The sequence below is a fragment of the Bos taurus genome, chromosome 10 (assembly GCF_002263795.3).
Source record: "Bos taurus isolate L1 Dominette 01449 registration number 42190680 breed Hereford chromosome 10, ARS-UCD2.0, whole genome shotgun sequence".
Classification (NCBI taxonomy): domain Eukaryota; kingdom Metazoa; phylum Chordata; class Mammalia; order Artiodactyla; family Bovidae; genus Bos; species Bos taurus.
In genome coordinates this window covers 36,593,753-36,611,017 of record NC_037337.1, presented here as the reverse complement: position 1 = coordinate 36,611,017, position 17,265 = coordinate 36,593,753, and the positions used below count along the sequence as shown (strand labels likewise).

General features: G+C 37.9%; 1 protein-coding gene across 4 annotated transcripts in view; it reads left to right on the top strand.

Moving 5' to 3' along the window:
• The window catches only part of INO80 (INO80 complex ATPase subunit), a 123,215-nt gene that overhangs the window by 17,874 nt on the left and 88,076 nt on the right, over positions 1-17,265 (top strand). For 3 of the 4 annotated variants that reach the window (NM_001205384.1, XM_024997340.2, XM_024997339.2), the window contains exons 2-7: positions 9,259-9,444; positions 9,690-9,859; positions 9,953-10,020; positions 13,010-13,192; positions 15,591-15,711; positions 16,790-17,004. In NM_001205384.1, coding sequence (NP_001192313.1) covers positions 9,302-9,444; positions 9,690-9,859; positions 9,953-10,020; positions 13,010-13,192; positions 15,591-15,711; positions 16,790-17,004 — 900 coding nt within the window. In that variant the 5' untranslated portion in view covers positions 9,259-9,301. Of the gene's footprint in view, positions 1-8,223; positions 9,445-9,689; positions 9,860-9,952; positions 10,021-13,009; positions 13,193-15,590; positions 15,712-16,789; positions 17,005-17,265 lie in introns of those variants that run through there. The other variant, XM_059890263.1, reaches the window with a different exon arrangement.

The following is a 17,265-nucleotide window of genomic DNA, read 5'->3' as shown; positions in this document are numbered from 1 at the left end:
GGAAATTTCTGAAACTCTCTTGCTTTTTCGATGATCCAGCGGATGTTGGTAATTTGATCTCTGGTTCCTCTGACTTCTAAAACCAGTTTCAACATCTGGAAGTTCACGGTTCACGTATTGTTGAAGCCTGGCTTGGAGAATTTTGAGCATTACTTTACTAGCGTGTGAGATGAGTGCAACTGTGCGGTAGTTTGAGCATTCTTTGGCATTGGCTCTTCTTTGGGATTGGAATGAAAACTGACCTTTTTCAGCCTGTGGCCACTGCTGAGTTTTGCAGATTTGCTGGCATATTGAATGTAGCACCTTCACAGCATCATCTTCCAGGATTTGAAATAGCTCAACTGGAATTCCATCACCTCCACTAGCTTTGTTCATAGTGATGCTTTCTAAGGCCCACTTGACTTCACATTCCAGGAGGTCTGGCTCTAGTGAGTGATCACACCATTGTGATCATCTGGGTCATGAAGATCTTTTTTGTACAGTTCTCCTGTGTATTCTTGCCACCTCTTCTTAATCTTCTGCTTCTGTTAGGTCCATACCATTTCTGTCCTTTATTGTGCCCATCTATGCATGAAATGTTCCCTTGGTGTATCTGATTTTCTTGAAGAGATCTCTAGTCTTTCCCATTGCATTATTTTCCTCTATTTTTTGCACTGATCACTGAGGAAGGCTTTCTTACCTCTCTGCATTCAAATGGGTATATCTTTCCTTTTCCCCTTTGCTTTTCACTTCTCTTCTTTTCACAGCTCTTTGTAAGGCCTCCTCAGAGAGCAATTTTGCTTTTTTGCATTTTTTTCCCCCTTGGGGATGGTCTTGATCCCTGTCTCCTGTACAGTGTCACAAACCTCCATCCATAGTTCATCAGCACTCTATCAGATCTAGTCCCTTGAATCTACTTGTCACTTCCACTGTATAATCGTAAGGGATTTGATTTTGGTCATACCCGAATGGTTTAGTGGTTTTCCCCACTTTCTTCAATGTAAGTCTGAATTTGGCAATAAGGAGTTCATGATCTGAGCCACAGTCAGCTCCCGGTTTTGTTTTTGCTGACTGTATAGAGCTTCTCCATCTTTGGCTGCAAAGAATGTAATCAATCTGATTTCGGTGTTAACCATCTGGTGATGTCCACGTGTAGAGTCTTCTCTTGTGTTGTTGTAATTCAGAGTGATAGATATTTGTAAGTCATGCAGATTCCTTGTTTATCATTCAACACAGTCTGACACTCATAAGTTCAGGAAGTTTTTTTCCTGAACTTCCATTGCACTTTATCTGTACATCTCTTAAGTAACTTCCCATGTGTGCATTTTATTCTGGTTTTTATGTTCTAGCTTTACATTCTCTGTTAGACTAAATCTCTGAAGGAAATATCTTTTTCTACACTGAGTTCAGCAATTGAATAGCTGAATCAGTGAAATGTGACTTTATTATTCATGTGAAAATAACATCTCCATTCTTTTTTGGTCTGTTTATATCTTTAAAAATATTACAAAGCTTATTTATTTGGCCTGATCCTGCTATTTGTGCCATAGCCCTGCAGATTATTAATGTAGCCTGTGGCTCTGAACTCAGTAAATCACATTCATTCATAATAGGTTTGGGTTACAGATTGCCTGAGTTATGGAGGAGTGCAGGTGGGAAATCCAGTTGTTCTGTTACCTTAATATTTGGCCTTTTAGAGCTTTAGCCTATAACCTGCTATAGACTGTCTTCAGTCCTTAAAATGCTTTAAAGCTATAGTTTTCACAAGAGCTGTACTTTAATTCAGACTTTTCTGTACTAATATAAATAAATTTAGGAATTATTTCTCTTTAAAAATTTATTTATTTTTAGCTGGAGGAGGATTGCTTTATAGTATTGTGTTGGTTTCTGCCATATATCAACATGAATCAGCCATAGGTATATGTATTTTCCCCTCCCTCTTGAACCTCCCTCCCACCAGGAATTACTTCTTAAAGGCAGTTACGATTTAACTGTCTTTAGGTATCTGACTAAGTCAGTGATTCTCAATCTGGTCTTCTCTTAAATATTTTGATGAGTGATTTTGCCATAAAATGGTCAAATAAATTGAGAATTCCTCTTGGAAAGAGACTAAGCACATTAGCATATTGGAAATGTGAAGAATCTTAAGTCTGACTTTAATGCTTTAATATTTTTAATGAAATTGAAAGTCGCTCATTCGTGTCCCGACTCTTTGTGACCCCATGGACTACACAAGCCATGGAATTCTCCAGGCCAGAATACTGGAGTGGGCAGCCGTTCCCTTCTCCAGGGGATCTTCCCAACTCAGAGATTGAACCCAGGTCTTCCACATTGTAGGTGGATTCTTTACCAGCTGAGCCACCAGGGAAGCCCAGGAATGCTGGAGTGGGTTGCCTATCCCTTCTCCAGAAGATCTTCCTGACCCAGGAATTGAACTGGGGTCTTCTGCATTGCAGGCGGATTCTTTACCAGCTGAGCTACCAGGGAAACCCAATATTTTTAATATCCATGGTCATTTATTAATATCGAGCTAGCACTCAGAGAAGTAAACTTTGGGAAATGGTTCTCTAAATGACTGGTGTGAAACTAACTTGGGGCAGTATTTATAAAGAGAAATGGGGGGGGGGGGAGTTATGGAAAATATAAATGTTTAGGTCTTATGAAAAATACTTTATAGCCAGAATTGTAATTGTAGTATTTTATGAGCTAATTGTGATATAGCATGTTATTACCATTGCTGTTAAGAAATAAAGATTAGAACTCACCCCTTTCCCTTAAAAAAACAAAATTAAAATTAAACTAAAAACTGTTTCTTGGATTAGGCTACCATTGAACAGAGCCTGTTAGCTTACCCCTATTCAGAAATAGGATGGCTTTCCCTGTTGGGTCTTTCATTTGGGGGAGGATGGAAATTCTCAGCTAAGAATTGGCAGTTGGTGCAGGTGTCCTTCAGCTTCTTGTCTAGAAGTAATGCCTTGATCTCTTCTATCCCCTTATTTATCTCAGCTTGCCTGGGAGACAAATTTTATGGGGGAGTCCCTGAAAGATATTCATTCAGTTCATGCATTCTCCTGTTGTTCAACAGATAATAAATGGTTGAATCCATTCTGCTTAAGTTTCTGTTACCTGACTTTTGTTATCTTTTGATTTGTCTTATTTAAACTTTTATCTGCAAGTCTTTTGTCCAGGATGGACGTGGAGGACTATGGTCATTGACTACAGATTGTCTTTATATAGAAAGTAACATTAGAACTAGAGTTTTGTAGCCTTGACATTTAAGACTGTGTTTTGAAAAGCAAATTAATATGGTCATTTTTAAATATCAGAGCCAAATAGATTCATTAGATAGGGATTCTTTGCCCAAATAGTTTAGCAAGTTTATTTAGTAAGAGAGCTAAGGCATGCATGTGTATGTACAGTTAGTCAAGTATAAGATCATGTAAGTGCCATCCTTTCTGTAAATAACCATATAGATGTTCAAAGAAGCGGGAAGTTTTAGCTAAGAATAATCTGAAAGTGTTTCCTGGAACAGGGTATCTCATTTTGTCTTTGAGAGATTTCATCTCAGCTTGGTGAGACTTACCTTACAGAGAAGTTATTTATAGGATAAGGGCAAGGCAGTATCCATAAAGGCATAGCAGTGATTAGAGAATGCAAAGCAGTGCAATGCAATGCAAGCAGCCTAGAACCATACATGGACGTAGGTAGGTAAGTTTGATGTATATGGGTTTGATTTCGAGGCAGATACTTTACCATGGATATCAAGCTTTATTTGAGAACTAAAGGGTGATCACAGTCCAAGTTGCAGGGTAATCAGAATTAAAGAGCCAGAGTTCAGGGTATGGACCAGGTCACTCAGTGGTGAATTGCTCTGACATCATATATTAATAGTTCTTTCATCCTTTGAAACTGCAGTGAGAGCCTGTGGTTAGATGAATCTTAAAAGGTGCTCTTCACATGAAGATGGGGATGGATCTGACAGGAAGTTTAGAAGCATTTTCAGGGTGTTCTTAATTTGTGTATGCTACTGAATTTTCTACTTAACAGTGATTAAAATGGTGAATTTTATGTATATTTTATGACAAAATCTAATCAAGCACTTTAAAAATATTAATTGACTCTCCAGATGTCATCATAAAACTTGTTGTGGAGAACTTCATACACCTCCTCCTTTAGTCCTGTGGAAATAAGAGAGCGCTGTTTCATGTTGGCCGTTTCAGCTGTCAGTGGTGATGTGCTACAAAGGCGATTCTGAGAGAATCAGACGACAGGACTGGGGTGTCCCGGGGGGCACATTGAGCATTGTAAGACCATACAAATAACTGATCTTCCCTGGACTTACCTGGTTTTGAGTTCATGTTTAGTATGCAGCCTAGATACTAAGGAATTATATAAGAAATAGTTCCTTTTGAATCACCTAGTGTTCCTTTGTAGTCATACCTTTACAGTCCCTTAATTAAGATCATTTTTTATTATCAGGCAAATTAAGTAAAGCATAATATCAATTATTTTGTAATAAAACCTTAGGAGGGAGCTAAGCAGCAATTTTTTCTTTTTATATGGAACTATAGATGATTAATCATACTGTGTTAGTTTCAGGTGTACAGAAAAAATGGTTCAGTAACATGCAATAAATCCTTTTTGTTTATTTTAATACAGTGATGTGTATCTGTTATTCAGTACTCCTAACTTATTCCCCTCCCTCTTTTCCCTTTGGTAACCATAAGTTTGTTTTCTCTGTGAGTCTGTTTCTGTTTTGTAAATAAGTTCATTTGTATTATTTTTTAAATTCCATGTATGTGATGTCAATAATACTTGTCTTTCTCTGTTTGCCTTCACTTAGTATGATAGGCTCTAGGTCCATCCATGTTGCTGCAACATATATACCACATCTTCTCTATCCATTCATCTGTTGCTTCCGTGTCTTGGCTGTTATGAATAGTGCTATGAACATTGGAGTGCATTTATCCTTTTGAATTAGAATTTTCATCTCTTTTGGGTATATACCCAACAGTGGCATTGCTGGGTCATATGGTACCTGCATGTTGTTTTCCACAGCAGATAAACCAGTTTATATTCCCACCAGCAGAGTAGAAGTATTCCCTTTCCTTCATACTCTCTACAGCATTTATTACTTGTAGACTTTTTGATAGTGACCATTCTGATGGGTGAGAGGTGATATCTCATTGTAGTTTTGATTTGCATTTCCCTGATAGTTAGCATTGTTGAGCATATTTTCACATGCCTGTTGGCCATCTATGTCTTCTTTGGAAAAATGACTGCCTAGGTCTTCCAAGTAGCAGCTTGATGTGCTTTAATTTGTATGTATATTAAATGTGTTATATTATTATCTAAGATAGTTTTGCTCTATTTTTTTAATAGGTTTTTTTTTTTTTTTTAATGGTTACTTTTATTTATTTGGCCACGCTGGGTCTTAGTCGCAGCATGTGGGATCTAGTTCCCTGATCCGGGTTTGAACCTGGACCCCCTGCACTGGGAATGCAGAATTTTAGCCATTGGACAACCGAGGAAATCCCTTGCTTTATTTTATTTATTTGTTTTTATTTTTGCTTTCACTGCATCTTTATTACTGTACACAAGCTTTCTCTAATTGTGGCAAGAGGGGGCTACTCTTCATTGCAGTACACAGGCTTCTCATTGCAGTGGCTTCTCTTTTGTTGTAGAACACAGGCTCTAGGACATGGGCTTCAGTAGTTGCAGCATGTCAGCTCAGTAGTTGTGGCCCATGGGCTTAGTTGCTCTGCGGCATGTAGAATCTTCCCCAGGCCAGTGCGTGTCCTCTGCATTGGCAGGTGAATTCTTATCCACTGTACCACCAGGGAAGTCCCTTTGTTTATAAATACCAAGTTTCTTTGAAATCATCTGGAATGGGTACATGTTAGGCCTCATTTGAAAAGTAGGATGTATTGAAGTCTTTTATTTAAAAAAAAGAACTTTTATTTAAAAGTTTTTTATAAAGACTTTGATAAAAAGTATTTTAAGTATTTTTAACATTGTTTACTTTGTTACCAAGGCTGATATTTTGTATACCTTGAAATTCACCTTAAGTTATAATTCAGTGATTTTTAGCAAAATTAAAGAATTGTGCAACCATCACTACAGTGTTGATTTAAAACATTTCCAACTCGCCTGAAAAAAGATCTCTAATACACATTTGTAGTCACTCCCCCCTTTACACCTCCCCAAACCACTGTCCTTTACCTTGTGTATCTACAGATTGCTTTTTCTGGGTATTTTATATAATGGAATCTTACAGTATGTGGTCTTTGGTGTTTCTCTTCTTTTATTTAACAAAATTTTGAGGCTCGTTCATGTTATTGCATATATGAATTGTTTATTCCTTTTTATTGCTGATTAGTATTCCATTGTCCAGGCCACATTTTGTTTATCCGTTTACTATCTGATAGGCATTTAGATTATTTCAGTTTTTGACTACTATAAATAATATTGCTGTGAACATTCACATAAAAGGCTTTGAATGGTGGATGTGTGTTTTTATTTCTTTTGAATAGATAACAAAGAGTGAAAGTGCTAGATCACATGGTAGCTCTGTATTCAAATTTTCAAGCAACTGCCTAACTTTTCAGTAGTGGCTATAATATTTTACATTTTCACCAGCAATGTATGAGGGTTTCAGTTTCTCCACATCTTCCCTAGCAATTATCTTTTTACCAGAACTGTTCTGCTGCTGCTGCTAAGTCGCTTCAGTCGTGTCCGACTCTGTGCGACCCCATAGATAGCAGCCCACCAGGCTCCCCTGTCCCTGGGATTCTCCAGGCAAGAATACTGGAGTGGGTTGCCATTTCCTTCTCCAATGCATGAAGGTGAAAAGTGAAAGTGAAGTAGCTCAGTCCTGTCCGACTCTGAGCGACCCCATGGACTGCAGCCTACTGGGCTCCCCCGTTGTAGTGTGTGTAAATGGTATCACTCTGTAATTTTAATTTGCAGTTTTTGATGTTGAGCATCTCCATCTTCTATTAATTATTTGTATATCTTCTTTGGTAAAATACCTGTTCAAAGTCTTCTGCATATTTTTTACTTGACTTATCTTATTTAGTTGCCAGAGTTCTTTCAGTTCAGTTCAGTTCAGTCGCTCAGTCATATCTGACTCTTTGCAACCCCATGAATCACAGCATACCAGGCCTCCCTGTCCATCACCATCTCCCAGAGTTCACTCAAACTCAAGTCCATTGAGTCGGTGATGCCATCCAGCATCCTCTGTCGTCCCCTTTTCCTCCTGCCCCCAATTCCTCCCAGCATCAGAGTCTTTTCCAGTGAGTCAACTCTTCGCATGAGGTGGCCAAAGTACTGGAGTTTCAGCTTTAGCATCATTCCTTCCAAAGAACACCCAGGGCCCATCTCCTTTAGAATGGACTGGTTGGATCTCCTTGCAGTCCAAGGGACTATCAAGAGTCTTCTCCAACACCACAGTTCAAAAGCATCAATTCTTCGGTGCTCAGCTTTCTTCACAGTCCAACTCTCACATCCATACATGACCACTGGAAAAACCATAACCTTGACTAGATGGACCTTTGTTGGCAAAGTATCTGAAATTATGAGGGTTTTTTTTCTTGTAAAACGAAGTTTTATAGTTTGAGGTTTTACACCTGGATCTCTGAACCATTTTGAATTTTTTGCATGGTATGAGGTAAATGGTTTAAATTAAGTTTTTTGTATGTGTTATTTATTCAGTTGTCCAGCACAATTTGTTGAAAAGACTATCCTTTCCCCCATTGAAATTGCCTTGGCACCTTTACTGAAAATGAATTGCCGTAAATATGAGGTTTATTTCTGGATTTTTCAGATCTATTTCATTGGTCTGTGTGGTTATCCTCATACCAGTATCACACTGTCCTAATGACTGTAGCTTTCTTATAAATACATTTAAAATCAGACAGTATAAATCATTCAGTCTTGTTCTTTTTCAGAATTATTTTGACTATTCTAGGTTCTTCGAGTTTCCATATAAATTTAAGAATCAGCTTGTCAATTTCTGGGCAGGGGGCGGGGGAGGAGGAGGAGAAAAGCCTGCTGGGATTTTGATAGGGATCATGTTGAATCTGTAGCACAATCAGGGGAGAATTTTTAACATTCTCTTAAAAAATTAAGGGAGTATAAGAGAAAGATTATATTAGGAAAAATTTTAAACCTGTAATAAAAATAAAAAGGCCCCTTTTCTGGTGGCTAAGTGGTAAAAAATTTGCCTCCAATGCAGGAGACCTGGCTTTGATCCCTGGATTGGGAAGATCTCCTGGAGAAGGGAATGGTAACCCACTCCAATATTCTTGCCTGGAGAATCCCATCAACAGAGGAGCCTGGCAGGCTACAGTCCATGGGGTCGCAAAGAGTCCGACATGACTGAGTGACGAATGCTTCATAATAAAAAGAGAAGACAACTCACGATAAAGATATTTTGGTTTCCTTTAAAGATTATACCTGAATTTATTGGATTATCAACTTTACAAAATAATTTACTGTTACTATTTGTTGAGTACTCACTGTATATCAGATGGTGGGCTAATTGCTCTGTATTGTCCCATTGTTTAATCCTGGCTCAACCCCATAACTCTTTAAAGAGACCCAATTATAAGGTAGAAGATGTTACATGAAAGACAGTTGGGGGAAAGTTGTCATGTCGATTCTCTAGTGAAGATGTCCTGACTCTAACATTCTCCTTAACAACATAAGTTAGCAAAGAAAATGCTCAGGTTTCTTACTCTCACTTTTATGCTCTTTCCTCCAGTTTTTAAAATCATCTCTAAATCTTTATATTTAATGGCATATTTATAAGAGAGTGTATAGTAAAAAACTTTGCCAGTGTATCTAATCCCTTGTAAATGGATTACAATTACTACCTCACACATACGTGTATGAATGTAGATACAAAATGAAAAAGGAAGTAGCTGTTTGGAAGGGTGATGCTGAGAACAAGTGCTCCTCTGTGAGATGTACAACAGTGAATTTATGGTACAGATTTGGATAGTTGTGAGTAGTTATTAATTGTAGGGTGAAAGAGAATTGTAGGGTATAAATTTTAAGGCACTGTTTCAGAAAAGTATCATGAATTTTCATAATGATAGATGACAGTATTTCTATATTTTGATTTTTTTTCATCCTTTTAACTTCTGCCTTTGCATTAGGAGGCAGATGATACTGTAGACTTATATTCTGATTTCTCTTCACGTTGATAGCAAGCAGGCAAAATAAAGGGAGAGGGAATAGCATTTCATCTTTTTACTACTTATCTCCATTCTGCAGCCGTGCAGTCAGAAACCCTTGTGCATGAAGACAGATTTGTTCTATGGCCTCGGAGTTGGGTGCCGGGGACGATGGCGGCTGCACTGAGCTGGCAAAGCCCCTCTACCTTCAATACCTGGAGAGGGCCCTCCGATTGGACCATTTCCTGCGACAAACATCAGCCATCTTCAACAGGAATATTTCTAGGTATGGTATTCCATCTTCCCCATGTAATTTTTTACCACATTTCTGATTCCCATTATTCCTGTAGATTTTAGGGTTAAAATATCTTACTGGTTTTAGAATTTTTTTTTCCTTCTTTCTTTGATAAAATACAGTCAACTTAACCAAAGGATCAATTTCTTCTGTAAAGTGTTTAGTCTACTAACCATAAATTATAATATTTTTCTGGGTCAGTTTTTATTGTGGATTCATCATTCTTTGATTTGTAGTGATGAAAGTGAAGATGGACTGGATGACAGTAATCCTCTATTGCCTCAGTCTGGAGATCCCTTGATACAAGTTAAGGAAGAACCTCCAAATTCATTGCTTGGTGAGACTTCTGGAGCAAGCACTTCTGAAATGTTAAACACATACTCATTGAATGGAGTTCTACAGTCAGGTCAGTGTGGTATGAGATCCCTTTTTGAACTATCAGTTCTCTTGGGTCAGTTGTCCTTTCGTTTTTTTTTATTCTTTGTGTTTCTTTACACAGAATCAAAATTTGACAAAGGGAATTTATATAACTTCTCTAAGTTGAAGAAAAGCAGAAAGTGGCTAAAGGTAAGAGATAAGGTAGAACATTTATAATTTAAATAACCCACTAAAACTGCAAATAGAAAAGTAACTGATTAATTTTGGTACACTGGCAGAGATTTTCCTAGACATGAGTCTTTTATTCTGGGTGGTGGTTTAAGAGATTATAGAGAAAAGTCTAGAGGACTCAGCAAAGTTCATTTTAACAAAGTTTTTAGGAATAAAGCCCTATGCTAAGCAAGAGAGTACAGAAATAGATAAGATCCTTGCCTTTACTGGCTTGTAACCACAATTAAATTTATTTTTTATTAGTACCTGAGTAGGTCATTCATTCAGCAGATGTTGATTGAGGCATCCTGCCTTGGGCAACATTATTGTACATAAATACACAGAGTTCCCACCCTGGGTAGCGTACATTCTAATGAAGGGAGTAAGCCTGTACATAAGTAAATAAATAGTTTCTTTAAAGAGGTAACATTTTAGCTGAATGATCAGAGAGAACTCTAAAGGTTTAAGATAAAAGCATTTCAGTAAGAAGGAAAAATGGCAAAAGTCTGAGAGAGGAAGCAACTTGGTATGTTTGGGGAAGTAAAGAAGGCTGATACAGCTGGAGTACAGTAAGAGGATAGTAGACGCTGAGGTTAGCTTATCATGTTGGGCCTTGTACACTGTGTTGAAGAATTTGTATTTTAACTCTTGTTACAGTGGTAAGCAAGAGAAGGCAATGGCACCCCACTCCAGTACTCTTGCTTGGAAAATCCCATGGATGGAGGAGCCTTTTAGGCTGCAATCCATGGGGTCGCTAAGAGTCAGACACGACTGAGCGACTTCACTTTCACTTTTCACTTTCCTGCATTGGAGAAGGAAATGGCAACCCACTCCAGTGTTCTTGCCTGGAGAATCCCAGGGACGGGGGAGCCTGGTGGGCTGCCGTCTATGGGGTCGCACAGAGTCGGAAAGTGACTGAAGTGACTTAGCATAGCACACAGTGGTAAGCAATTGGAGTATTTGTAAGCAAGGGAGTGACGTAATCTCATTTACACTCTTACAAGATTACTGTCTTTAGCTCGATTCAATTAAGGATAGCCTTTCTTCTAATGAAACTAATTATTTCTCTGTTAGATACTTTTCTTGTGAAGAGTTCAATGTAGTTTAAAGTTATCCTTTCATTTTTATCACCAGGGCATTTAAAAGACTCAGTAAAGTCCTGATTTGCTTCGTGTCAGTGAGGTTTTAAACTGTTGGGAGTGCAGTAACCTCTATGCTTTGCCGTCACATTTTTAAAAATCAAGATGTAATTCACATGCCATTAAATGTTCCCTTTTAAAATTTATAATTTAATAATTTTGAGTACATTCATAAAGTTGTTGCAGCCATCACCACTGTCTAATTCAAGAGCATTTTCATCACTCCAGAAAGAAATTCTACTCATTAGCAGTTACTCATACTCTAGTTTCCCCAGCCCTTCACAACCATTAATCTGTTTTCTGTTTCTGTGGATTTGCCTGTTCTAGACATTTCATATAAATGGAAACATCAAATGTGGTCTTTTTTGTCTGGCTTCTTTTACTTAGCATAATGTTTTCAAGGTTCATTGATGTTGTGGCACATGTCAGTACTCCTTCCTTCATTTCAGTTGCCAAATAATACTTTGTTACATGGATAATACCACGTTTTGTGTATCTGTTCATCAGTTAATGGATTTTGGGGTGGTTTCTCCTTTATCAGCCATCACAACTAGTGTTCTATATTCCCTTTTATGCTATACTAGTTTCTTAGCTTTTGTTTAGTTTTTTGTCTTGGAATTTGACATTTAATTAAATTATCTTATGTGTAGTATATGTACTAAGTGAAATTTAGCCTTGTTGCTTTTGATAGCATTTCTCATGTTTTAGTGCTTTTTACTTGGGGATCAGTAGCTTTCAGTTCAGTTCAGTTCAGTCGCTCAGTCGTGTCCAACTCTTTGCGACCCCATGAATCACAGCACGGCCAGGCCTCCCTGTCCATCACCAACTCCCAGAGTTCACTCAAACTCAGTCCATCGAGTCATTGATGCCATCCAGCCATCTCATCCTCTGTCGTCCCCTTCTCCTCCTGCCCCCAATCCCTCCCAGCATCAGAGTCTTTTCCAGTGAGTCAACTCTTCGCATGAGGTGGCCAAAGTACTGGAGTTTCAGTTTTACCATCATTCCTTCCAAAGAACACCCAGGGCCCATCTCCTTTAGAATGAACTGGTTGGATCTCCTTGCAGTCCAAGGGACTCTCAAGAGTCTTCTCCAACACCACAGTTCAAAAGCATCAATTCTTTGGCGCTCAGCCTTCTTCACAGACCAACTCTCACATCCATACATGACCACTGGAAAAACCATGGCCTTGACTAGACAGACCTTTGTTGGCAAAGTAATGTCTCTGCTTTTTAATACGCTGTCTAGGTTGGTCATAACTTTCCTTCCAAGGAGTAAGCATCTTTTAATTGCATGGCTGCAATCAACATCTGCAGTGATTTTGGAGCCCCCCAAAATAAAGTCTGACACTGTTTCCACCGTTTCTCCATCTATTTCCCATGAAGTGATGGGACCAGATGCCGTGATCTTCATTTTCTGAATCTTGAGCTTTAAGCCAACTTTTTCACTCTCCTCTCTCACTTACATCAAGAGGCTTTTTAGTTCCTCTTCACTTTCTGCCATAAGGGTGGTATCATCTGCATATCTGAGGTTATTGATATTTCTCCCAGCAATCTTAATTCCAGCTTGTGTTTCTTCCAGCCCAGCGTTTCTCATGATGTACTTTGCATATAAGTTAAATAAGCAGGGTGACAATATACAGCTTTGACGTAGTAAGTTTAATTTATATCTTTGTGTTTTTCAGTTGAATTGGTAAAGAATAGTATAAGGGAAACTAGAATGATTATCCCCCAGCTGTTTTTGTCGTTTGAAAAGTGGAAAAAAAAATCCTTGGATTATGAAAGTAATTGTTTCATATCAAAGGTTCCATTTCCATTTCCTCCCTTTTTCAGAGCATTCTGCTGAGTGATGAATCCAGTGAGGCAGATTCTCATAGTGAAGACAACGATGAAGGAGAAGAAGAAGATGATGACGAAGAGGAAGAACTCAGTCTTAGCAGAGAAGATCTTCATAATATGTTGCGACTGCACAAATATAAGAAACTTCACCAGAATAAGTATAGTAAAGAGAAGGAGGTAAAGAGTTCCAGGAGAAATTTCAGGTTTTCATGCTGGGTGTTTACCCTGGTTTATATTAATTGTAACTATCTTTGTAACTTTATATTTAAATGGTGGTTGTAGTTATAATAATTGAAAACATTTCACATGCCATAAAAGTTCAGTCTTTTAATGTACACCGTTCAGTTGTTCTTTGTATATTCTAGAACTTGTAACTGTCATCACTATCTAATTTCAGAATATTTTCTCCAAAAAGAAGTCTCGTTCCCCTTAGTTCTTGCTCTTCATTCTGTTTTTCAAAAATTTTTTTTTAGTTTTGGCTGTACCTTGTAGCTTAAGGAATCTCAGTTTCCTGATAAGAGATTGACCTAGACTACAGAAATGAAAGCCTGGAATCTTAACCACTTGGCCACTAGGGAACTCCCCTCTCATTCTCTTCATTCTGTTCTGTTCCAGGCAGCTGTCAATCCACCATTTCTCTATAAATTGCCAAGTCTAGACATTTTGTACAAATGGAACATGTGGTGCTTTATGTCCAGCTTCTCTCACTTAGCATATTTTCAGAGTTCATTCATGTTGTAGCATGTATTATTAGTACTTCCTTTTTATTACCAAATAATATTCCGTTGTATGGACATACTGTATTTTATTTATCCATGCATCATTTGATGAACTAACTGGATTGCTTCTACTTTTTGAGCTTTATGGATCATAGCTATGAATATTGAGTTGTTTCACTTTTTGGCTCTTACGAATAATACTACCATGAAGATTTGTGTATAGGTTTTCTGTGTGAGCATATGTTTTATTTCTCTTGAGCATATATGGAGGAAAAAAATCACTGGGTCATATGGTAACACTCTGCTTTGGGGGGAACTGTCAGGCTGTTTTCCAAGGCAGCTGCACCATTTAAAATTCTTATGGTTGCTTTTTTAATGCAGTTGTTTTTTTGAACGTGTTCCTATCTTGGAAAAAGTCCGTTTCTTCACATAATAACATTAGATTGATGATTTAAGTGGCAACTATTTGAATGCTGTTATCATTGCCTTCTGATTTTTGTCAGAAGTCTCAACACTTTGTACACAATGAGTAATAGGATATTTGAAGACCTAAAAGCTTTCCACCATTAAGGTCCAAAGTTAGTTTAGAGAGTTTTGAATAATATGTTAGAAGTTATAAACCTGTAGAAGTGACAGATGGTAAGATATATAACTTCTGACTTAGATAAGGAGTTCCCTCTTAAAGTACAGTGCTAAGGCAGTTGGTATTCAAAGTATTGGAGAAGGAAACGTCAACCCACTCCAGTATTCTTGCCTAGAGAATCCTGTGGACAGGGGAGCCTGGGAGCTGCTGTCCATAGGGTCACACAGAGTCAGACACGACTGAAGCGACTTTGCATGCATGCATGCATTGGCGAAGGAAATGGCAACCCACTCCAGTATTCTTGCCTGGAGAATCCCAGGGACAGAGGAGCATGGTTGACTGCCATCTGTGGGGTCACACAGAGTTGGACATGACTGAAGCGCCTTAGCAGCAGCAGCATTCAAAATATTTGTTTTTGTTTTTTTTTTAAATTGAAGTAAAATGCACATGTGGAAAAGTTCACAGATTTTAAGTTTACAGTTCGATGAATGTTTTAATAGACCTTGTAGTAGTTCTTCACAGCACCCTTCCATGCTAGGTTCAGTCCTTGAACAATTCATTTAGCTATAATTCAGGAAGGAGATTCAGCAAGGGACTACCTAATTTATTTATCATCATGTTTATCCATTGAGCTTTGGAAGTCAATTTAAATGAAATATTTGAAAAGATTAATTACTCTTTGGACAGAAAAAAGTAGATTATTTGTATGTTTGAATTCTGGTAACAAAAACACTATGTATAATGTTGTCAAAGTCTCTTGGTGGGAAATGGAGAGAGAAGACTTCAAACAATGAAGAATTGGATGGCGGGGACTATTCAAACCAAATATAAAACTAAGAGCTGGGAAAGCACGTGTTAGGAATCTTAGTAAATCTAAGGACCTATTGGTAATAGAAATACGTTTGTTTCTTGTTGATGAATTCAAGAGGAGACCTTTCAACAATGACAAATATGTGTCAGGACAAAGTAAATACTCTGGTGGAGACTCAGAATTATGAAGGATTTTTGTTTGTTTGTTTGTTATTTTCAACAACTTGCTGTGTGCATAGCCAATGAAACCATTTTGTTTTGAAGTAAAGGGAATAATTCACTTTGATGTATTAGATCTTCATTGGTCTCTTTATACTATATGTATAAGAATACATATATGGAAGAATACTATATGTAGCAACTGTGGTTTTTCCTCTGGAATGGCTTTTTTAAAGAAATGATTTGAAGACTGAGCTGTAAGAGAGACAGGCCCTTCTAAGCATCATGTCTTTGCCTGTTTTAGTTGCAGCAATACCAATACTACAGTGCAGGGCTGCTGTCCACCTATGACCCTTTCTATGAGCAGCAGCGGCACCTTCTAGGACCCAAAAAAAAGAAATTCAAGGAAGAAAAGAAACTTAAAGGTAAACATATTGACTTGCCGTCTACCTTTACTCATTCTTAGTTTCAGGTACATTTGGACTTTGAACGTAATCCATGTAGTAGAAATTTGCTTCATCTGAAAAACCCTAGCCTCCTTTATCTCATTACTAATTTTAAGTATTACTAAACTTATTTTGTATTTGGTTTATGATCTTTTCTAGAATTATGAAGACAGGAGAACTATAGATTCTTTGCCAGAGGTTTAAGCCGATTAGTTTATTCCTTTTTTTTCTTTTACATACTGTCTAAATAGTGAAAATATTCTGGGAGAGAAAGAAGTTGGTTACACAGGGGAGGTATGAGGAGTAACCTGAAGTATTTGGAATAAGTTATAATTGTTGCTGTATGTAGTGATTTAAAATAGATCACCTCCTGATCTTCAGGAGTGTTTGTTTGCATGTTTGCCCGGAAATGTCTTTTCCTCTCTTGAGTTCCAAGCGTCTGGAAATCAGGAAGGAAATAGGAAAGGAAAGTTTTAGACTATCTGTACTAGGCAGATTTTATTCCCCTAAAACGCTATTCAGAAAAACTCTTTTTAGCCTTCTTCCCTTGTTTCTTCCACATCCTCCTTGTTTTATCTCTGTAGTCTCTCATCCTTCTACCCTCCCTTTCAAGCTAGGTTTTTCTTGATGTATAATTTTCTTTTCACAGATCTTAGTGTAATATCAGCAGATGCATTATTTCTTTCTCTGTTATTTTTTTTAGTCACCTCACATTGCCACCAAATAGAAATGTTTCCTTCCTTCTGATCATTACTTGAGCTCATGATAATTTGTAAGCCTCCCTTCCTATTGTGGGGTTCAAAAGAAATTCAGTTCTCAACATTCTCTTTTATTTCTCATTCATGTAAACAGAGGGAGTATCCAGTGTTCTTTTCCAAGGTAGTGTGATCTTCTTCTTGGAATATTCATGGACCTGGATAGATAAAGGGATAAACATTGCTAGTCTAAGTGGAATGAGAAAAGAATCTTGATTTTTCTTAAAGTGATAAGGTTGTTTTATGACTTTCTCCTGTGGAAGAAAAGAAAAGCAACCTTCTGAGAGTCTGTTCCTTTGCAGCTAAGTTGAAAAAAGTGAAGAAGAAAAGGCGAAGAGATGAAGAACTTTCCTCTGAAGAATCCCCTCGTCGCCACCACCACCAGACCAAAGTCTTTGCCAAGTTCTCTCATGATGCACCTCCTCCTGGCACCAAGAAGAAGCACTTATCCATTGAGCAGCTCAATGCCCGTCGCAGGAAAGTATGGCTCAGCATTGTGAAAAAGGAACTACCAAAGGTCAGTCAGTGCCTCCAGGTAGAATTTTCTTTGCCTGCCCTCCAAAAAGAAGCTGGGGGTGCTGGATTCTTTCACAGGATTCAGGAAGAAACTATCTATTGGAATTAGGAGAATCCTGGATAGTTTTCTCTTTGGTTAATTGATTTTCTAGAATTTGATCAGGATTCACAAGATAATTGTTGTGTTATGCTGCTTTGCCAAAAAAATGGAGGGAGGCCTCTTTGAGGAAGAAATGCAATTTTCTTACGTAAAATAATAGAG